Here is a 23,621-nt window from a genome sequence, read left to right as displayed (position 1 = left end):
TTTACTTTTATTTGATTTGAAGATAGTTTGACACATTCGGTACAGAACACTCAGTCTTCAACTTAGTATTGAAAAAAGTCCCCACCTTGTTTCCTTTGAAGGTGTGTCATAACTGAAGTGTAGGAGGAAGTGAGGTCTGCAGATGCTGGAGATTGGAGTCAAAGGTGTGTTGTGGGAAAAGTACGGTCAGGCAGCATCAGAGGAGCAGGAGAATCGATGTTTCGGGTCGGAGCCCTTCATCAGGAATGAGCATAACTGAAGTGTAGAAGATCCTCGACAATGTAAATGTAGAAAATTTTTTTTTAATCTAATGACCAAGTCCAGAAATATTTGAAAATTAGAGGTCACCCTGTTCAGGTGAATGATAAGAATTTTTTCCCACAAGCATTTTGCAAATTTGATACATTGCTTAAAAATGATGGAAACTGTCACTGAACATTTTTAAAGCAATAGTGAAAAGACTCATTAGGCACAGAAAACAAATGTTAATAGGGAAATGTGGAACGCCAAATATAATAGCCATAATACTATTGAATGACGAGATACGCTCAAGGGGCAAAACAGCCCACTTCTGCTCTAATAGTTGTTATAATGACTTTAAACATAATTATATCAAAATGGAAAATATTCCTATTCAGTGGAATTAGGCAAATGAGAAACACCGCTTCCAGTTATAGTAATACAATGTTGACAAATTCCAACACAATTTAAGCCAGATGAAGCATGCCTGAATTAGTCACTGTCCAAATGCAGAAGTGACAGAAACTAAAATGCATATAGCAAGATTCCCCAAACGTCAGTTTACTACGTTGTATTTCTTTTAAAGTGCTGGACTTGGTGTGCGGATATAGATTGTGTGTTCAAATCTCTAGAATAGGGCTTAAATCCATAAACTCTCCCAAATAAGCCATGCTTGACACTACTGAATCTTGAACGCAAAACACATGTCACACAATTTTGTGCTGCATTTTTATTTTCTTTATTTTAAATGAAGAAATACATCTCTATACAAAATAGCTTCTGAAAATTACTAGTGTACAGACACTATGAAAAAAACAGAACTCCATCTGTGAGCCGCAGAGTACAGCCTGCGAAAGCAACAGTTAAACTGTGAGGAAGGGAAAACTATGACGAGTTCACCAACAGTGAAAAAATAAAATAGTTTAGCACTCATCTTGGCAGAATGATGTTGTATTCACATAGAAGCTTTTCCAATTCTTGCTTGTCCACAAATAACCCACCCAATTACAATTTGTGACAGTTTGATTTCACAGTCAGGCAGGTAAACAAATGTTTTGATTCCTGAAGAGTGACAACTGTGAAACCTTTTGATGTTTAAAAACTTTGATTCATTAAAAGCCAGTTAATGATTACCCTGCTAAATGGGAACAGGTCAGTCCAGCACCAATTCATTCAAATGAAATTTTTTTCTTTTTAAAAACGCTGGTTTATAGAAAGAACTGTTTCACAACCATTATTCATGCAGTGTGACAATGGAACCATCAGCAGACAAAAGCATTCAAAACAGAAGCAACACACGTACAAAGGTTTCATTAAACATAGTTGGCTTAAACACACTGAAACAGAGCACTCATGAAAGCCTGGGCAGATATTATATCTAGCACCACTGAAAACTTCCATATAATTTGTTGCTGCCATATTAAAAGGACCCAGTGTTACCAAATTTAATAGGCAATCTGCCACCTGGTCACCTACTGCAAACCTAAAAATGGGTTATGTCATCAGCACATACAAGAAATATTCTGGTTATCCAGGAAAGGCAGATATCTAACTAATATTTTCTTAGTAGGAATGTTTGGAAAAAATGTTGAAGTTATTTGGCCAGGGTTGGGGAGTATAGAAAGAGTTCCATTTGGCTCTATTTTAAACGCATCCAAGAGGGAGTAAACTTAAAAAGTATGTTATTAATGAATGGGAAGGGTAAATCAACCTTCTCTAATATCAATATATAAATCAGCAAGTACGAAAACTCGGTTCCTGGACCAGGCAATGCAAACACGCATATACATTGGAACTGCCACTCATAACTCAAATGGGGGGCGGGGGGGGGGGAAATGCATCAACTGCAAAATATTACTCCCTACTATATGCTGTATATCTTAGTTGTGTTGAAAGTGTTTCTTCCTCAACCCAATTTCTAAGAATATTGGCAATAAAATTCATAGTCTCCCCCAAAGCCTTAAAAATTGGCTTTACATAAAATTTATGGCAAAAAGTAACCCAAATCAGACATTATATATAGTACAGTCAACTATGCAAACACTTTCAAGGTCAGAGTATACATTTCATTTCTCCCATCTAAAATTTGGATAATTTCCTCTCTACTACAGACATGCAATTATTTCCTTGAATGGGAAAGGCCAGGATCAATATTTTTCCTTCCAATGCTCTAAAGCACGAAACCTCTGGATTTATTCTGTGTAAAATCCATTCAAAAGAATGGTTCCAATCTCTGCAATGGCAAAACTTCCATAACATTTAATAGTTTGTTGCAAAAAATCAAAACCACTGTAGTTCCCAGGACAATGATGAAAGAAAGACAAAAATTGAGGAACTCCATTTCACTGGAAGAGGGAATTGCAACTCTCTTTATCCTTCTCCCTACTTTTCTTTCTAACAGACTTATTGAAAAGGAATAAAACCTAAGATTTTTCTTTAAATGGTTAGCACTTTTTTTCAAACATGCAAGCAGAATAATTTATGAAGCTGAAGTTGAAGTGCTGGTCAGTAGACATATCCAATAATTTGATATCCAAATTTGTGAAAGCAAGGCACTCAAACTGCAAGCACATCTGTAGGTGGAGCCTACATTGGTGATCAGCACTTAAGTTTTAATGGTTCTTTCCCATTTTCCCTCGAGTGTCAAATATTTTGCTTTATTATGCATATCATACGTATCAAAAGTGTGTAAAAATCAGAAATTTACATGACAGCACAATTAAAAGTGAAAGCCTGGAACTTTCAGGGACATCCTCTTCAGAAAGGATTTGATAAGATGATTTGTTAACAGTCTTTTACCACTTGCAGTACACCTAAAATTAAAATACCTGAAAATAAACTCCTGTAAAACTTAACAGTGAGGACAGCCAACTGAATTTATGTATTTTACAAAGATACATAGTTAGCTGTGCGAGAGGGAGTCAACCACCTCAAATCAGAAATATTTCCTTGGCAGGAAAAAGTACAGGTTGCCGAAAGGACAAGGGAGAATTGAAGCATGCTTGTTCACTTCATCTAAAAAGTTATTTCAAATGAGGCTCTGCTCTTTTTCAAATTTCAACAGGTCACAGTTAGCAGATCCAATGACCATACTACAAACTAATAGAATTTGAAAATTTCACCTGTTCAGCTCATGGTAAAGTTTTAGACTGCCTGCAATGTTGTGTTTTGGAAGAGCATTTGGGAAGCAAACAATTTAAATCTAATAAATTAAAACTATAAAATACAATCTGTATGTTTGGAAGGACTTTCCCAATGCCAACAAGTTTACAATGTCACAATGCAACAGATGAAAAAAATACTGAGAAATTGTTTAAACTTATGCAAGCACAATTCACAGAGGAAATCCTCTGCTATCTCATTAAAAATTAACGACTGAAGTTATTCAATGGACAGCCACAAAATACTGATCCCTATCCACCAATAGCTGATATGCCTGATTTAGTTCTGGCTCCAAGTGAAATGGTCACGGACTGAGCCAACAGCCTGTTCATATTAACAAGCTCAGGTTCAAACACGGCAACACTTGAATCACGTTCTTTTTCTACATTTTCCTTTAAATAAATGCACATGACTGATTTACAGAACCTGCTTGCCCAGCCCAGAAAGTAGCTCCATAAGTTTGGTTCCGTAAGCAAGCACTAGCTGGACTGACCAAAAGGTTATGTAAAACTTATCATTTCTGACCTGGTCAAATGCATTAAATCTAAGGAAGAGTTTGCTTTTCAATCATGTTGCCAGATCATGCAGATCTCAGGTTGTCATAACACATCCCAAATCATAAAAGCAGCAATAAGATATTTCATCATTTAATTTGGTGGCAAAAGTGTACATTAGTTGGCTCGTTGTACAGAGATTTCAAGTTACTTGACATCACATACCTGGAGAATATTCATTTCACACATCTGTTCTAGAGGGATTGAGAAGTGACATATAGTGGAGGACCAGCAAACTAAAAAGTGCTTTTGCATTGATCCAAAGGAGGTTTTAGTTTTAAAATGTATTGCTAATAGTAGCATTTATGGAAAGGAACTTACTTGCTTGTGCACTGGGGATATTTGAATGAAAAATGTTAGCCCAATGAGAATGCCGATTTTCCAGGGTCAAATGGATTAATGTAGACAAAAGTGAAAGACAAACACCAGTTTCTTGGTTAAACAAGAGGGGGCACATGCTTCAGGGATGCATAACAGCCATGCAGTCTGCAAACCCATGAGCCATGCAAAGCACAAAAGCCTGCTTTTCCCAAGCAGGAGCAAATCACTATGGAGTTTCATTCATTGTAAATACAGATGAGTTCAATCAATGTCAAATATGGAGGAGTTTTACATGGTATTTCAAATTGACAAGGAACTGGTAAAGCAGTGACTCATCCCAGTGGCAGCAGATATTAAATCCCACCCACTAAGACTTGATTTGAAATCAACTCCAATAGGAAACATCCAGTGTCCAAATATGACATCCACCATCCTTAATTTAGCTGAAGCAAAATAAGTCCCAAACAGTCCCTGATAGTGGCATAAACAGGAATTAAATAGTCAAATTAATATCTAATTTGTCAAGAAAGCAGCACAAAAACAATGGAAGCAACTGGGGGGAAAAAAAACTCACAGAAGCTACCGCCCCCTTTCCAGGTCGTACGATGCCCCAGAAACAAAGTTCCGAATTTTTAGTTGCTACTAGGAAGAAAAGAAATAGGGGGATGATATAGAATAAGTGCCCTGAAATCAATAACAGCATGGTCTGATGCAAGAATCCATCAATATTAAATCTTTCTCAATACCATCACTAACCTAAATTCACAAATAATGCCCATATGACTAAACAATTGGTCAACAAAAAAATTAAAAACTTTTTCACAATTGCAAGGGCGTTTAAGAGCAAAGATAATAGGAAAAGAAAAAAGGTTTTCAGAAAAAGTTTCAACTAACGTAACTGTTGCCAACACATTAGCAGTACTCCGCCATGATGCACTCTCTGCATGACCAGTCAGCCCGCAGTGCATCGTTTTTACTGGTTGAGTTCTACTAGACTCCAGATTCAACAATGATCAAGTCTTATAGGACATGTTTTTAAAAAAAATCTACAGCCTTTATCGTCCAACTTCACCATTTATCACAATCACCTGCATTCAAAAAACTTTTAAAATGTTTCCATGGAGGAAGCTGTAGCCAGTGATCAGATGACTCTTCCTGTAGATGTTTTGTTTCCATGTATATGCGCATGTATGTCTGTGTCTGTGTTTCTGTCTGTCTGTCTTTGTCTGTCCTGGTTATTTTTTATTTCTATGGCCCCGGGAGTGGTAGCATGTCTACCGATTCAACCTCAGCTTTATCGAATTTTTAACTACTGGAACAGGATTTACAGGAAGGGAAGAGACATCAGAAAGTTCTGTGCTCGTTGGTTCCTATGTAAAAAGAAAGAATAATTTGCGTGTCAGTTTAAGAGAAAATTACGGATGACTGGACTACCACGAACTTTAAACATTGGCAACCAAGTATTCAAAAGGCATATAGTTAATGTATAGAACTGAATAAAACAAGCCTCATGGTATTACCTCTAGATTGTTAAACCATAAACCCAGTTACTATTCTGCAGACCTGGGTTCAAATCCTGCCATGGCAGATATTGCAATGTGAATTCAATAAAAAATTAAGAACTTGAGAATCAAGATTCTAATAATGACCATGAAGCCTTGTTGATTATCAGAAAAACCCAACCGGTTCACTAATGTCTTTAAGGAAGGAAACTGCCTTTATTAGCTGGTCTGGCCTACATGTGACTCAAGATCATAAGAAATAGGAGTGGAAGGAAGGCCATTCGGCCCACTGACTCCACTTCACCATTCAATCATGGATGATGGGTATTTCAACACCATTTACCTACACTCTCCTCATAGCCCTTAATTCCTTGCGAGATTAAGAATTTATCAATCCCTGCCTTGAAGACACTTAACGTCCTGACCTCCACTGCACTCTGTGGTAGTGAATTCCACAGGCCCACCACACTCTGACGGAAGAAATATCTCATTTCCTTTTTAAATTGAACCCCTCTAATTTTAAGGCTGTGCTCATGAGTCCTAGTATCCCCACCTGACAAATTTCCCAATGTCCACCCTTTCTCAGCCAAGCATTATCTTGTAAGGTTCTATTAGATCTCCTCTCAGCCTTCTGAACTCTAATGAATACAATCCCAGTATCCCCAGCCGCTCATCGTATGTTAGGCCTACCATTCCAGGGATCATTCATGTGAATCTCCACTTGACACGCTCTAGTGCCAGTATGTCCTTCATGAGCTGTGGGGCCCAAAACTGGACACAGTATTCTAAATGGGGCCTAACCAGAGCTTTATAAAGTCTTAGTAGCACCTCCCTGCTTTTACATTCCAGCTCTCTTCAAATAAATGACATTACATTTGCTTTCTTAACCACAGACTCAACTTGCAAGTCAACCTTCAGAGAATCCTGTACTAGCACTCCCAAGATCCCTTTATACTTTGGCATTAGGAATTTTCTCTGTTTATAAAATAGTCCATGCCTGTGTTCTTTTTTCCAAAGTGCAAGACCGCGCATTTGCTCACATTGAATTTCATAGGCCATTTCCTGGACCACTCTCCTAAACTGTCCAAATCTTTCTTTAGCCTCCCCGCCTCCTCAGAACTACCTGCCTGTCCATCTAACTTCGTATCATATCGTGCTCCTCCTGATTTGTATTTGTGAGATTTAGGTTTGCAGAATTTATCAAGAACAATGACTTTTCAAGAAGGCAGAAGGAGAAGGATGTAGTGGGAAAAAAGTTCATCTTGAAATGAATGGAAAATAGTAGAGGGTTTGTGCCTTATAGCATAGCACTGAAACAAAGGCTGACTTCAGTATTAAGAGCGGAATAGTACCAGTTAATGGTGTCAGTCAGAAGAGGACTAGGACAGCAGTGTAACATAACTCAGTCATAGAGATGTACAGCACAGAAACAGACTCTTTGGTCCAACTCGTCCATGCCGACCAGACATCGCAACCCAATCTAGTCCCACTTGCCATAACCCAGCCCATATCTCTCCAAATCCTTCCCATTCATATACCCATCTAGATGCCTTTTAAATGTTGCAAATGTTCCACCACCTCCTCTGGCAGCACATTCCATACATGTACCACTCTTTGCATGAAAAAGTTGCCCCTTAGGTCCCTTTTATATCTTTCCCCTCTCACCCTAAACCAAGACTTTGTCTATTTATCCTATCCAAGCCCCTCATGATTTTATAAACCTAAGGTCACACCTCAGCCTCTGACTCTCAAGGGAAAACATCCCCAGCCTAAGTCAACCTCTTCCTGTAGCTCAAATCCTTCAACCCTAGCAACATCCTCAAATCTTTTCTCAACCCTTTCAAGTTTCACGACATCTTTCTGATAGAAAGGAGACCAGAACTGCACACAATATTCTAAAAGTGGCCTAACCAATGTACTGTACAGCCACAACATGACCTCCCAACTCCTGTACTAAATGTTCTGACCAATAAAGGGAAGCATACCAAACGCCTTCTTCACTATCCTATCTACCTGCAACTCCACTTTCAAGGAGCTATGAACCTGCACTCCAAGGCCTCTCTGTTCAGCAACACTCCCTAGGACCTTACCATTAAGTGTATAAGTCCTGCTAAGACTTGCTTTCCCAAAATGCAGCACCTCGCATTTATCTGAATTAAACTCCATCTGCCACTCCTCAGCCCATTGGCCCATCTGATCAAGATCCCATTGTAATCTGAGGTAACCTTCTTCACTGTCCACTACACCTCCAATTTTGGTGTCATCTGCAAACTTAATCACTATACTTCTTATGCTCATATCCAAATCATTTATATAAATGATGAAAAGTTGTGGAGGCAGCACCAATCCTTGTGGCACTCCATTGGTCACAGGCCTCCAGTCTGAAAAACAACCCTCCACCACCACCCTTTGAGCCAGTTCTGAATCCAAATGGCGAGTGCTCTCTGTATTCCACGAGATCTAATTTTGCTAACCTGTCTCCCATAGGGAACCTTGTTGAATGCCTTACTGAAGTCCATATAGTTCACATCCACCGCTCTGCCCTCATCAATTGTCTTACTTGGTCAAAAAACTCAATCAAGTTTGTGAGACACGATTTCCCACGCACAAAGCCATGTTGAAAATCCTTAACCAGTCCTTGCCTCTCCCAATACATGTACATCCTGTCGCTAAGGATTCTCTCCAACAACTTGCCACTACCGATATCAGGCTCACCAGTCTATCGTTCCCTGGTTTGTCCTTTCCACCCTTCTTAAGCAGTGGCACCACGTTAGCCAGCCTCCAAGTCTTCTGGCACCTCACCTGTGACTACTGATGATACAAATATCTCAAAGGGACCAGCAATCACTTCCCTAACTTCCCAAAGAGCTCAAGGGTACACCTGATCAGATGCTAGGGATTTATCCACTTTTGTGTGTTCAAGACAGCCAGCACTTCCTCTAATATGGACATTTTTTCAAGATATCACAATCCATTTCCCTACATTCTATATCTTCCATGTCCTTTTCCATAGCAAACACTGATGCAGAATACTCGTTTAGTATCTCCCTCCCCCATCTCCTGCGATTCCACACAAGAGCAGCCTTGCTGATCTTTGAGGGGCCCTATTCTCTCCCCAGTTACCCTTTTGTCCTTAATGTATTTATAAAAATACTTTGGATTCTCCTTAACTCTATTTACTAAAGCTATCTTATGACCCCTTTTTGCCCTCCTGATTTCCTTAAGTTACTTCTACTGCCTTTATACTCAAATGATTCATTTAATTTCTTGTCTGTACCTGAAATATGTTTCCTTCTTTTTCTTAACCAAACCTTCAATTTCTTTAGTCATCCAGCATTCCCTACACCTACCAGCCTGCCTGCTGCCTTATTTCTCAAGAGTAGGTCAAGTCTTGCACCTTCTCTAGTGGGTACATCCACCTATTGAATCAGAAAAGTTTATTGTACACACTTAAATTCCTCTCCATCTAAACCCTTAACACAATGGCAGTTCCAGTCTATGTTTGGAAAGTTAAAATCCCCTACCAGAACTACCCTATTCTTCCTACAGATAATTGAGATGGCCTTACAAATTTGTTTCTCAATTTCCCTGACTATTAGGGGGTCTTAATACAATCCCAATAAGGTGATCATTCCTTTCTTATTTCTCAGTTCTACCCAAATAACTTCCCTGGATGTATTCCGGGAATATCCTCCCTCAGTACAGCTGTCATGGCATCCCTTATCAAAAACAACACTCCCCCTCCTCTCTTGCCTCCCTTTCTATCCTTCCTGTAACGTTTGTACCCTGGAACATTAAGCTGCCAGTCCTGGCTATCCATAAGCCAAATTTTTCTAATTGCTAAGATATTCCAGCCCCATGTTCCTAACCATACCCTGAGGTTCACCTGCCTGCCGTTAGGCCTCTTGCACTTAAATAAATGCAGTTTATCAGTCCTCTGCTTGGTCCCTGCCTGTCCTGTTTGACTCACTTCTTTTCTCAATTGTACCAGTCTCAGATTGATCTCCTTTCTCACTATCTTCCTGGGTCACACCCACCCACCTTAAATAATTTAAATCCTCCTGAACAGCTCTACCAAATCTCCCTGCCAGCATAATAGTCCCCTTCCTATACAGGTGCAATTCGTCCTTCTTCTCCCCCAAAAGAGATTCCAATGATCCAAAAATGTGAATCTTTCTCCCATACACTAGCTCCTCAGCCATACATTAATCCGCTCTATTCTCCTATTTCTACCCTTACTAGCTCGAAGCACGAGTAATCCAGATATGACTATTCCAGGGTCTCCTTTTTAAATTCCTTCCTAACTCTATATGACAAAATAGATAATCCACCAAACTGACTCCCTAAAATTTTGCTTCGCAACTAGCAACTATCTTAATCCTCGAGCAGAGGAGCCTATGCACTTCCAATGAATGTGAAAAGATAAAGCTCTGGACCACTGTTTCAGCAGTTGTAAAAGTCTCAAGCAAGGGTCTAGTTAGCAAGTAACCCACTATTTGACACTTGGTCAGAGTAAAGAGAGATTAAAAGAAAAATCATCTCCAAAGTTGAAGAATCTCTGCTTGGGTTGCTAGATTGACATCTGGCTTGACACTGTACAAATCAAGAACTTGGCAGCGCTGGGTTTGACTCTTGGTATGATCTCAGTTAGGATAGAAAATGACAATTGGCCTCCACATTCCTGAATTCTTCGTGGAGTTTATTATAAGAAAATGAGGACACCAGATGCTGGAGATCAGAGTAGAAGAGTGTGGTACTGGAAAAGCACAGCCAGTCAGGCAGTATCCGAAGAACAGGAGAATCAACGTTTCAGGCATAAGCCCTCCATCAGGAATAAGGCTTGTGCGCCAAGGGGGCTGAGAGATAGTTCGAGGAGAGTGGGGTGGGGTGGAGTTGGGTAAAGGTAGCTGGGAACGTGATAGTTTAGATGAAAGTGGCTTAAAGTGATAGGACAGAGGAGGGTGGACCGGATAGGTGGGAATGAAGATGCACAGGGATGACTGTTGAAGAGGGCAGTGCCAAATTGGAAGGTTGGGACTGGGATAAGGGGAGGGGAAATGGGGGAACTGGTGAAATTCACACTGATCCCTTGTGTTTGGAGGATATCAAGGCAGAAGATGAGGGGTCCTTCTTCCAGGGTCGGATGGTTAGGGTTTGGCGGTGGAGGCAGCCCCAGACCTGCATGCCCTTGGCAGAGTTGCAGGGGAAGTTGAAGGGTTTGGCCACAGGGCAGTGGGGTTGGTCAGTGTGGGTGTTCCACAGATGTTCTCTGAAACGATCTGCAAGTTGGCATCCTGTCTCCCCAATATAGAGGAGACCACATTGGGTGCTTAGTACTCAATGATAAATGAGCAGTTTATCTTTGTTTCAAAGCACGGCTGCGATTTTGCTCCCAAAGCCATGGATACCTATTGCATATAACCATAAATGAAGAACTGTCACTTATGAGATACCGATGGGTGGCCAGTAACTGTGGAGCTGTACTCCCAAGTGGAGAATCAGGAGAGATTCATTAAAGCAGGTGCTTATCTGATTGCAGCCCAGCTGGTACACATCACAAATACTTACCTGTGAGGCAGGAGCCTTAGATGTGACTGGCACCAGCTTTTCTTCAGACTCAACGTCCTGCACAAAAAGGAAAACCAAATGCAGATTACAATTTTACTCCATTAAAAATATATTATCACCTTGACCAGACTGCACAAGATTAAACTTTATTGCAAGATCCTTACATAACTGTCAAAGATGACGAAGAACTTCCATAAAACTTCCAAATTAATGCAGTTGAGAGAATTGTTTTCCACACACCTGGTACTAAAATTGAAATGCTGACAGCATACTCAAACATTTCTTACCTTCATATTTTCATCAATTTTTTTCTCATTAACAGGACTTGAACAGTCACCTTGTTCCTTCACACAACCGGATCCCTATTAAACAAGAAACATAACAAAGTTGCAGATTGTTTCATGGTTTTACCATGCACTCCAAATTTTATAAAGAGCCTAAAAATGAAATGGGGAACTAGGATTTTAAATATTGGACAATTTTTGTCTTTATTTAGTTTAAAAAATACATTTATATTTTGAAGCAGCCAAACAAGGAAATGTTCTCAAGGGGAGAATGAACAAAGTGCACTTGTCAATGGAAAAATGAGAGCTAGCAATGTCAGGTGACTTAAAGTTTCAAAGAGTAAGGGTGTATTGACTGTGTCAACGATAACAGAGAACCTGACAACAGGTAGGAGAGATGGTAGCCGAATAGTAACATTACTGGACTACTGATCCAAATACCTGGAGTCAAGTTGCCATAGTCTTACCAGACCAAAGGGCTATTCTTTCAGAGAGAGACGACAGATGGTGACTTAACTGGAGGGCCACCATACCAGAGGTGTGGGGAGAGGTTGAGAAGTGGAATCCTTTATGGTAACTTCCGCCAGCATGGGAACTGAACCCACTCTTTTTACATCATACTGCTTTGGAAACCAATCGTCCAACCAACCAAACTAAATCAACCAGAGTGCCCTACGGACGAGCACTCGAATTCCACACAGCAGCCAGGTGAATTTAAATTTATTTAACTAGTACACCTTGAGCAAATCATTAGTCTCATTCATGATCATGAAAGTGAATTTCAGGGAAAGAAATAAGCCCTCTGATCCAGTTCAGTCAATATGATTCTGGATCCACAGCAACTTTGCCATATTCTAAAACAGCCTAGCAAGCCTCTCAACAATATCAAAACACTACAGAAAAGTTAAGAAGAAAGCTGAATAGACCAATTAATGAACTTAAGATACCAAAACATGACAGGCCCAATCGACCATGCAAACCCTTCATTAACATTCAGCAGCTTTGTGCTAACATCGTGAGAAACATCCCAAAGATTAGTCAAGCAACAAGAGTCATTTTTACTGAATCAACCTTACCTAGACTTGTCCATCACTATCTCTGAGCATATCAAGACTGAGTTCGAGGATAGACTCACCAGGAATGATGGCACAATGGTTTACAGCTTGAAGGGAACCCTCAACCTGGACACCAGACCTCAAAGTCTCGTGGCATCAGGTCAAACTTGGTTTAGAAAGCTGCATGATAATCTACAGGCTTACTTTATCTTAGACACTGCTTGGAAGAAACACGCAGGGTAGCAAGGATGCTGTATGTATCCTGGATGGGAGGCTTCAACATGCATCCCCAGGAATAGCTCAGTATTACCATTAAAAGGCCAAAGTGGCCAAGTCACGAGGGCTGGAGTGGGCTTGTTGTGAGAACACCAACAAGAGGAGAAAACCTACTAGACCTTGTCCTTACCAATCTACCTGTCGCAGATGCCATCTGTTCATGATAGAATTGGTAGGAGTGAGCACCGGACAGTCCTCGTGGAGACAAAGTCCCGTCTTCACGCCGAGCACACCATCCGCCATGCAGTGTGGTACTATTACCTAAATGGGATAGATTTAGAAAGATCTAGCAGCTTAAAACTAGAAGTCTATGAGGTGCTGTGGTTCATTAAGAGAGCAGAATTGCATTCAACCACAATCTGTTTGTGGTTCAGCATATCCCTTAGTATACCATTTGCCTCAAATCAAGGGATCAACCCTGGCTCACAAGTAATGCTGGTGTACACAGTAGAAGCAGCATACCTAAAAATGAGCTTCCATCCTGTTAAAGCAACATTGCAGGAGTACATGCACGGTGGCTCAGTGGTTAGCACTGACGCCTCACGGTGCCAGGGACCCGGGTTCAATTCCCACCTCGGGCAACTGTCTGTGTGGAGTTTGCACATTCTCCCCATGTCAGTGTGGGTTTACTCCAGTTTCCTCCCACAGTCCAAAGATGTGCAGGTTAGGTGAACTGGCCATGCTAAACTGCCCGCATGTTAAGTGCATTAGTCAGGGGTGAATGTAGGGGAATGCGTCTGGGTGGGTTGATCTTCGGAGGGTCGGTGTGGACTTGCTGGGCCAAAGGGCCTGTTTCCACACTGTAGTGAATCTAATCCAAATCTAACCTAAATGGCAAAAGCAGAAAAGTGATTCCCACAATCAATGGACCAGATCATAGCTCTGCAGTCCTACTTGATTTGATCACGAATGGTGGTGAACAATTAACTAACCAGAGTACCCACTTCAGCACACAACTGACAAATGCAAAAGATGAGCATAGGGAGTATCTTCAGCCAGAAGTGCCAAGTGAATGATACGCACATCAGTGTCCTCCTGAGCTCCTAAGCATCACAGACAAATGAATTCACTTTGCACAAGAAAGGAAAGCAGCCGATAGTCAATGTTACAGGCCCTGACAACATCTCAGCAGTACTACTGAAGATTTGTTAGCTGCACACCTAGCCAAATTCCAAAAAACCAGAACACTGGACCTAACAGTGTGGAAACATGTCCAATCCAAAGTTCAAACCAACCAACAATTGCTCCATTTGTCTACTCTTCAATGTTAGCAAAGAAATGGAAGGTGTCACTGAAAGTACTATCAAGAGACACTTACATAACACAACCTGTTCAGCATGATCAGTTTGGGTCCAAATGTGGACACAAGAATAATTCTAGCAGGGATGGGAGAGTAACTGCACTTGACATCAAAGTTTGGGAGAAGATTTGTAGCTCGGGTGCTCGTTGTTGTGGTTCTGTTTGCCAAGCTGGGAATTTGTGTTCCAGACGTTTTGTCCCGTCTAGGTGACATCCTCTGTGCTTGGGAGCCACCTGTGAAGCTTCACAGGAGGCTCCCAAGCACCGACAGGGGACGAAACGCTTGCAACACAAATTCCCAGCTCGGCGAACAGAACCACAACAACTTGACATCAAGACAGCATTTAATGAAGCATGGCATCAGGAACCCAAGAAAAATTCAAGTCAATTTTGGGGATATTTTTCACTAGTTGAAGTCATACCTGGCACAAAAGAAGGTGCTACGGTTGTTGGAGATTGATAACCTCAGTCATAGGACATTATTGCAGACAGGGCAACATCATTTAGATGCTTCAATGACCTTGCTACCAGAGGGTCTGAGATAGTGATGTTCACTGATGACTACAGTGCTCAGTAAAATCCACAACGTCTTAAATACTAAATCAATCTGTGCACTCATTTGTCTGGACCTGAACAACATTCAGGCTTTAGTTAATTCACCACATTGGAGATGATCATCCCCTTGATCAATGAGAGAGAAACTTAACCACCTTCCCACATATCAGCCGCCCTTCCAACAATCTTGACAGTCAACACCAACCAGTAAGTTACTTGAAAAACATAAATTTTGTGGCTATATGAAGTCAGAAGCTAGGAATTCTGAAGTGTAACTCACCTATTGTTTGCTTGGTGCCTGTCCACCATCTACAAGTGGAAGTTAAGAATGCAATAGAACACTCTTCACAAACCTGGATGAGTACAGATGCAGCTCCAATATTCAAGGAGATCATCCAGGATAAAGTAGCCCATTTAATAGGTGCTCCATTCACCACCTTAAACATGCACCCCACCCTGCAATTCACAGACGTAGTCAATGCAGCAACTTGCTCAGGCTTTTTCAACAGTACCTTCCTAATCTGCAATTTCTACCATCTACAGCAGCAAAGGCAGCATACATATGGGAACTGCAACACCTGTATGTTCAAGTTACACACTATCTTGACTCGGAATTACATCTCTGTACCGTCACAACCAGTTCTTGATTCAAAAGCTGGAATTCCTTCCGTGACAATCCTGTGGGTGTCCCATAATCACTTGGACTGCAGCTGTTTATGAAGGTGGCTTACTATACTACTCAAACACAATTAGAAGTCGGCAATAAATGCTCAGTCAACCAGAAAAGTTGCCACCCCATAGCCAACTAAAAAAGGACAGAATATATGCGGATAAATTTAGTGACTTGTAACGAGAATCAGTTTACTTACATCTAGCTTCTTTCTCTTTGGTGAAATTTCAGATGTTGGTGTAGATACTCTCAAGTTTTGTGATGGATTTTGATCAATAGTCACACCATTTGTCGAAGGTTCCTGAGCAATTACCAGAAAACAAAGAGCAGTCTGTTGACTGTTATTCCTTTAAGAGCCACCATTTGTTGGTGGTCTTATATGTCAAAAAATAAAAATGTATGACTGATAACAAAATAGATATTCCTATGTTACAACAGTAGAATTAATTGCGTATAATCGGTACAATGGAGATCAAAACTAACAGTGGACGACCATTTGGTCCCTCAAGCCTAATGCATCATTCAATACAAGATAGGTGATCTGCTTCAACTCTATTTTCGCAAACATAAAAAAGCTATGCATCAAGAATTATGGTGAATCGAAATTAGAGGATACAGGGATCAGAAAATAAATGCAAATCTTAGAAATCACTGCCGCAACACACAAAGATTGGACACTATCATCTTGGCCTTTGGATTAACTTGCTAGCAGTATTGTCTCAGCAACGTAAATAAACCTCACTTTAACCACTGAAAAACGCAGAGAACAGCTTCATTTACAGTCAATGACCAGGCACTCTTTTCTTGGGGAACAAGATTTTATTTGGCATAGTCAAAGGGCTGCAAGAATCATGGTGCATGCACAGCCTGCATGAGTTTGCTGGACTAAATCCAAGGTTACAAACATATCACTAAAGTTCTCATTTTGCCAAACTCAATGATCCCATCCGTCAACATTTAAATGGAAAAAAAATCCTAGCTCCTACATAGTAATGTGACATGGAAGGTAGATTAAGTCCAATTAGGGGATTGTTCATTACCCAAACAGAAAACAATGTCCTCAACAGCACACTTCTGGAGGGTGTCCACCACTGACTACGTAAGAACCAGCTCAGTTTAACTTTTGTTAGAACTGCTTCCCTTTTCTTTTCATCCCTAAAAAGATGGCAAATTAAACTCCCTGCAAGTTAACCAGCAAAATGTCAAAAAAAAACACTAGAGCAGAAACAAATTTAAGTTATAATAATTGAAAAAGTACAGTTTTGAGATAGTCAACTATAGGAAACAGAAGAAACATGCACAAAAAGTTCACACACCTCCTTCTTTGCAGATTCATTTGTCGTTGGTGATGCTGGTCTCTTTCTCCCAGAGGTAACAGGGTTGGATTCTTTCGTGGGTGCATTTGGGGGCTGACTGCTGACACATGTAGACAAAAGCCGGCTGACTACTGACTTTGGTTGTGTGACAGAAGTAGGTACGGAAGAGGCCTGAGGAATGTGTTCACTGGTTGACGAAGATGAGCCTATAAAACATAAGAAAAAAAATCCACAAGTTATCTAGCAGTTCACATGAACAGACCTTAAATATTGCATAGTGGAACCATCAATTTTGATTTCTCTCACCCTGTCACAAAAGCTAAAAGTGAAGTAACCAGAGTTTCATGCCTTTCAGGTATGATCCTTCCTATCTTTATGCCAGTTCAATAGTCTATCACTATGATCATCTTTATTATTTGAAGCAAACCTCCACATACAATTAGGACAATGCTGCCCTCAGAAGGAAAAATCCTGTGCCTTTAAGCAATCACAGACAAATCAAGGAATTTGCTCCTCTCTGCATTCAAGATCTGATCTGAGATCCAAGTGTTCACTTACACCTTAGATGGAGAGCAACTTCCCTCAAAGTTGTGTAGATGTGCAGTCACCCAAGGAACAAACAGGCTGCATATAGGCATTTGCTTTCTGATTACCTAAGCTTCTCATCAAGAGAACAGCTCCTCTGACATATTATGGCCCTTTAAGATACATGCTTGCATGGCTGAGAGTCAAACTTAGAGGGAGCGTGCAATGCAACAACAAAGGCTCAGACAACAAAATGAAACCAGAGGGAACAATGGCTGAGATGGAATTTAATTCTGAGAGATTACCTACAATAATCAAAACTGCAAAATAGCTAGGTTACCATATATCACTTACTCCATTAATCAGAAAGTAGAAAATATAACATTATTTTATAAACCTGGAGACTACTGAAAAAACTATATTGAGGGGTGGGTCTAGACCGAAAGATAGCAACATAATTTTATTTCAAAATATACCTTGTAAATGCACTGAAAGACAAAGTTCAGAGTTATGGCAGACCCTACTGAGCCTAGGTAGAGCAAGGATAAGCAAAAGATGCGGCTTAAGTTAAAAAGTACTCCAGTAGAACAGTGGTATGTGCCCTTTTAAAAGAAAATTTAGACTCACTCCCAAGAACACATTCTTTCATTTAATTTCTACTCACCCTGAAAGGGTTGCTACTTACCCCCTGAGCTGGGAATGGAATTTCTTTTTGAAGGACTAGTCTCCGATTCCAGCTGTGTTTCTGAATTCTGAACAATGCTTGCATTCACTGACAATGCTGCAGCAACAGGACTATACCAAGAAAGAAAAGCAAAGTTAATGAACAGCACACTTACAGCGACTCTCAGAACTGTCACAGAACAAAGACAGCCATTTGGACTGGAATGTTTGCACCAACTCTCCAAATGAGCAAGTGCTAATTCAACATTTTTCATCCATCCATCCCTACAGTCTTCTTTCTGTACCATGTAAACTCTTTAACAGATGATATTCTAATTCCTCCTTCAAGGCCTTAATTGAATTGGTCATCAGCAAACAAAGTATGCTCGATCTGAATTGCATGAATGTATTTCTCACCACTCCATTTAACTACAATCTTTGTCCTATCATTTTTGATCTTTCCAACAGTTTTTCATTGCCTGCTTTATCCAAGCCCCTCATCTCCTTGGTCAAAAGGCAGCAAGAATAATTCATAAGGGATCACATGCTTTTAAAGCATCACTTCAGACTTAGTAAATTTCATGGATCTTAATTCAACCAGAAATTGTTATGTGGTGCTTCAGGAGGTAGAGGATTGGGTTATCCTACAAGATTTTCTTTTTAGAAATTTTCAATTACCATGTCTCCACGTTATCTTTTGAAACTCCAATAGAGTAATTGATCTTTCAGTCATGCATCCAACAGATCAATGCATCAGTGACAAGAATTAACATTTTTGCTCTCATGTAGTAATCTGCTCTTCGTTTCAGGCTGTAGCACTGGTTATCAGCAAAGCAAAAGAGAAAGTCAATAGGTATAAGCCTCTCCCAGTCAGTGTACACAACGTCATCCACAACTGTGCTCTGCCTCATGGAAATATACAGAAACAGGTTCTTTCATGGCCTCAGTCTACCTCAGAAGAGGTTGAGTCCTCAGACAGTGTGCAAGCCCACCAGAATGTGGACAAAGGTATTCTTGAAGTAAACCCACAGCTGCAGCACAACTCTGCCTGAAAGAGTTGAAAGCTGGAGAAAACTCTGCCAAGGAAAGTCTGAACTGGAGACCAAAGGGAGAGTGATATTGAAATCTGTCATCTTTCCAACAACTTTTGCAAGAGGTCAGCATCAGACGCAGTGCTTTGTATTTCTTTTGACTCAACTGGAGAGGTTGAGAAGGGGGCCTCACATTTAGACAATTAAAGATCTTGGTATATTTTGCACAGGTTTATCCCAAGGTCACTGCAGTTTCATTGCAGAACATTAACATATAGGATACAGGAAAATAATATGCCTGACTCGACTAATGTAGAGAATAGGGGTTCTGCCTGTCTTTGATGGTGGGAGAGATTAAGCACCATTGGTCAGCCACTGTACCAGAGTTTGACAACTCTTTAGTATGGTGCTGACCTGGATAGCCCAGCTTCTTCACTGGGTGCTTCAAGTGGATAGAATCCATTGCACTAGACAAATAAACCAACAAAAGAAAGATGCCAGCTATTTATCTGGCAGCTGGAAAGTCAGAAGCGCAGGTAAAGGATTGGTGGATAACTTGCAACTGGTGAACAATGCACAGAAAATAATGGTTTGTGCATCATGACAAATGGCTTTTCTGCCTTGGATCCAGACTCACAAATATAATGGAAGGGGCAGATACTCCTTGAAATTTGTTGCTGTGTGCTTTGTAATCTTTCAGGACAAGATTAACATAATAGGTCACTGGCAGCAGGATCATCAGACTTAACACTGATCAGACAACTTTCATATAGTGATATAAGGTAACACCCGGTGTACTTCAGGGTTAGGATGCAATCCTTAAAATTGTTTCAAAGCAAACATGAAGGTACAAAGTCAGCAACACTGCTTACCCAAAAACATGAAACAACTCCTTGATTCAACTTAACACGCACTTGTGACATTCCAATACTAGACTATGAAATTAAAATTAACATACTTCAGAACATCTACAATATTGTACTTTCAATATATGAGAAGCAAAAGCAGAACAATTCCAAGTGTTTCAAAAAGTTAACACCACAACAGAAACAAACAAACAAACAGTCATTGAAGCCAAACAGTCTACACCAATGACAACAGATCTGAGCAAGACAGTAGATGAAGAGCTGCTTCAAGTCCAACAGGCTGAATTCACCAAGCATTGGAAGCCACTACTCCTGCAGCATCATGTGAAGACTGTGGTCTTATAAACACAAACAAATACAAAAAATAGGGAATTTCCTGAGCATTACTGCAAAGGTATTTGCCCAGGCTGTCTTTGTTGACTGTAAATCCTAGCTGAACACAATTGCCTGAAAGCCTGCATGTTTTCAGAACTAGGTCTTCTCAGACTGGTAGCTGCAAGAGAAATACAAATTCCTCAATCTTATTATGGCATTACTTCTGAAATGATTCAATCTACTTAAAAGCTGGCTGACAGTCAAAACTGCTAAATGCAATCCCCTCATTACATGGATAAGGATAACTAAAATGGGAAACAGAATCCCTAAGTGTGGGAGCATCGAGTCCACACTGATCCTCCAACAAGCATCCAACCCAAATGCAAAACTCTATTTCTCTCTAGAGATGTTGCCAGCAAGTTCTGTTTTTATTTTAGATTTCCACCATCCACTGTTCCTTGGTTGGTTTTGAAATTACCACAACCTTAACTTTGCAAACACTGCGACTCTGAAGTTGTAGCAACAACCTAACGAAGTACCAAACTCCAGATCAGCTAAGCCTGATTTCTAAGCACATCTTATTTAAATATATTAGCCAAGAGAAAAGGTTCAACAGTTACCATTTTCATTGTCTGACACATTCTGGCATCGTAGGTCAAGGTCACAAGAGCGCAACTCCTGGATAATACTGATTTTATCAGCATATACCTATTGCTAAGCCAACAGCAACTGTATTGCCTTAACTGGGTCCACTGGATGGATGAAACAAAGACATTCTGTATGGTAAACTAGCCAGGGGGTCACAACCTTCTGGGTGTCCTTATCTGTGCGACAAGGACAGTTGTAAGCAACGGTTGTGGACATTGACAACTGGGAGACTTTAGCTACCAGCCATCATCTCTAGAAAGCTGACTGTTCAGAAAAACTTTGGAAGAAACAGGCAGAGACAACTCAGGAGGAGGATTGAGCAAACAGAGGCCAAAATTGTGCACCTTCTCATCCCTCAATCTTCCATTTCAATTAATGTTGCATAGAAAAGTATAGCACAGAACAGGCCCTTCAGCCCATGCTGGTGTGCCAAGGATTAATTTTAATCTAAAATAAAATAACCTAATCTACACACCCCTCAATTCACTGCTGTCTATTTGCATGCCCAGCAATCACACGTTTCCACCACCACTGCTGGCAACGCATTCCATGCATTCACAACCCACCTCTGCCATCTCCTCCACACCTTCCTCCTAACAACTTAAAAACTATGACCCCTCATGGCAGTCATTCTACCCTGGGGAAAAGTCTCTGGCTATCAACTCTACCTATGCCTCTCATTACTTGTACACCTCGGTCAGATCACTTCTCTTGCTCTGCAGCAAACCTCATGGCTCTTAAACTCGATCCCCCTCTTAATGAAAGCCAAAACACCATATGCTTTCTTAACAACCCTATCCACTTAGGTGGCAACTTTGAGAGATCTATGCACTTTAACATCAAGATCCTGCTATTCTTCCACACTGTCAAGAATCCTGCCTTTAATCTTATATTCAGCATTTAAGTTCAACCTGCCAAAATGCATCACTTCCCATTTATCCAGGTTGAACTCCATCTGCCATTTCTCAGCCAGCTCTGCATCCTGTCAATGTGCTGCAGCCTGCAACAGCCCTTGATACTACCAACTGCACCTACCTACTATCAAGCTTTGTGTCATCGACAAATTTACTAACCCACCCCTCAACTTCCTCATCCAAGTCATTTATAAAAACTAAAAAAATAGTAGAGGCCCAAGTTCAGAGCCCTGTGGGACACCACTCACCACTGACCTCCAGGCAGAATACTTTCCATCTACAAACACCCTCTGCCTTCTGTCAGCCAGACAGCCAAATCTCCCTGCATCCCATACCTCCTGACTATATGAATAAAGTACCATGGGTAGCCTTATCAAATGCCTTGCTTAAGTCCATATACACCACATCCATTGCTCGACCTTAGTCAACCTGTCTAGTCACCTCCTCAAACAATTCAATAAGATTCGTGAGGCATGACCCGCTCCTCACAAAGTCAGGCTGACCACCTTTAATCATGTTACACTTTTCCAAATAGTCATAATCCTATCCCTCAATTCTTGCCAAAACCTTGCTGACCAAGATATAAGACTGACTAGTGTATAATTGCCAGGGATTTCCTTATTACCCTCCTCACAATGAGGAACAACATTCGCCTCTCTCCAATCCTCCGGCACGACCCCCATGGAGAGTGAGGAAGCAAAGATCTTCGCCATCATTTGCTGATGCTATCTGGCTTGCTATGTTCTTCCAGCTTCCTGCCTGTCTATTTTAAATTGCAAAGCCATATTCCGGATATGATGCGAAGACAACAGATTTACAAAGAAACTTTTGTTTAAAAACAAATGCAAAAAACAACTTCTATGTTACCTCTGTGGGCTGTTGGCATTCTGTAGTGGACTAGAAGGCACTAGCAGGCTGTGGTCACTGTCCAGAGAAGCCTCCATGCTATTTTCATCGTCACAGTTGGCTTTGCTCCCCTCTAACGAATGCTTTGGATGAAAAAAATATTTGTGGCAAAGTTAGACAGCAAATTCAGAATCTGCATTTCTTGGTACATTTTGTGAAACACTACATTCATAGTGGTAAAAAAAATGTAAAGAAGAGAATTAAGTTTGATAACCTTGGCTTTACCAACACATCAACTTCCCTTTCAAAAAAGTGATAGAATTATCTGGCAAGATATATAAATAAAAACAAATTAAAAAGAAACTAAACCATAAGCCAGTTCTTACAACAAGACAACCAACTTCAAATCTGTTTTATTTGACTAGTATCATAATCTTAGCCAAGTCTATAAGAATATAACCATACATCCAATGATTCATAATAAGCCAAGGGATATGGTTGCTTCAACAATCAAAATTGTATCATAAAATTTGGTGCAATATCTGGGGAACTCTATTCCTCCCAGTGTTGAGACTTATGGGGCAGCAAATTCCTTGATACTTCCAATTTGCAACTGAAAGTTTTCATTCTTTATCCCTAATCACCTCTGCACGCTTTTTCCTCTTTCACTGTAAGGAAGAATCAGTGCTCTAGTGGAGCCTGATAATGCAACAGCAAATTCCATCAACGCAGAGAATTTAACATATCCTCCTGCTAGATACTTAAATAAATCTTAATCCTGCTCATAATTATAATTATCAAACACCAAAAAAAGAGAGCATATACTAACTGGCCAGTGGCTTGATAGACAGAACAGAAACAAAAATACACTAACTTCTAATAATGATCAATTAAAATAGAATCGTTTCCACAGCAGAACTACAGATAATAAGCATATCAATAGACAGAAATAAAAACTAATTATTATTGCAATTGAACAAAAGCACTATTTACAAAAGATGATAGAATATG

At 40.4% G+C, this 23,621-nt stretch overlaps 1 protein-coding gene across 2 annotated transcripts in view; it reads right to left on the bottom strand.

Moving 5' to 3' along the window:
* Positions 1–955: 955 nt before the first annotated feature.
* The window catches only part of LOC132818412 (poly(A) polymerase type 3), a 98,722-nt gene continuing 76,056 nt past the window's right edge, over positions 956–23,621 (bottom strand). For both annotated transcript variants that reach the window (XM_060829420.1, XM_060829421.1), the window contains 7 exons: positions 22,632–22,753; positions 18,013–18,122; positions 16,803–17,008; positions 15,686–15,787; positions 11,635–11,709; positions 11,348–11,404; positions 956–5,647 (listed from right to left, as the gene is read on the bottom strand). In XM_060829420.1, the coding sequence (XP_060685403.1) occupies positions 5,552–5,647; positions 11,348–11,404; positions 11,635–11,709; positions 15,686–15,787; positions 16,803–17,008; positions 18,013–18,122; positions 22,632–22,753 (768 nt within the window). In that variant the 3' untranslated portion in view covers positions 956–5,551. The remainder of the gene's footprint in view (positions 5,648–11,347; positions 11,405–11,634; positions 11,710–15,685; positions 15,788–16,802; positions 17,009–18,012; positions 18,123–22,631; positions 22,754–23,621) is intronic.

Source organism: Hemiscyllium ocellatum, chromosome 8 (genome assembly GCF_020745735.1).
Source record: "Hemiscyllium ocellatum isolate sHemOce1 chromosome 8, sHemOce1.pat.X.cur, whole genome shotgun sequence".
Taxonomy (NCBI): domain Eukaryota; kingdom Metazoa; phylum Chordata; class Chondrichthyes; order Orectolobiformes; family Hemiscylliidae; genus Hemiscyllium; species Hemiscyllium ocellatum.
The sequence above is the reverse complement of the archived record's forward strand: the minus strand, read 5'-3'. Positions and strand labels throughout refer to the sequence as shown.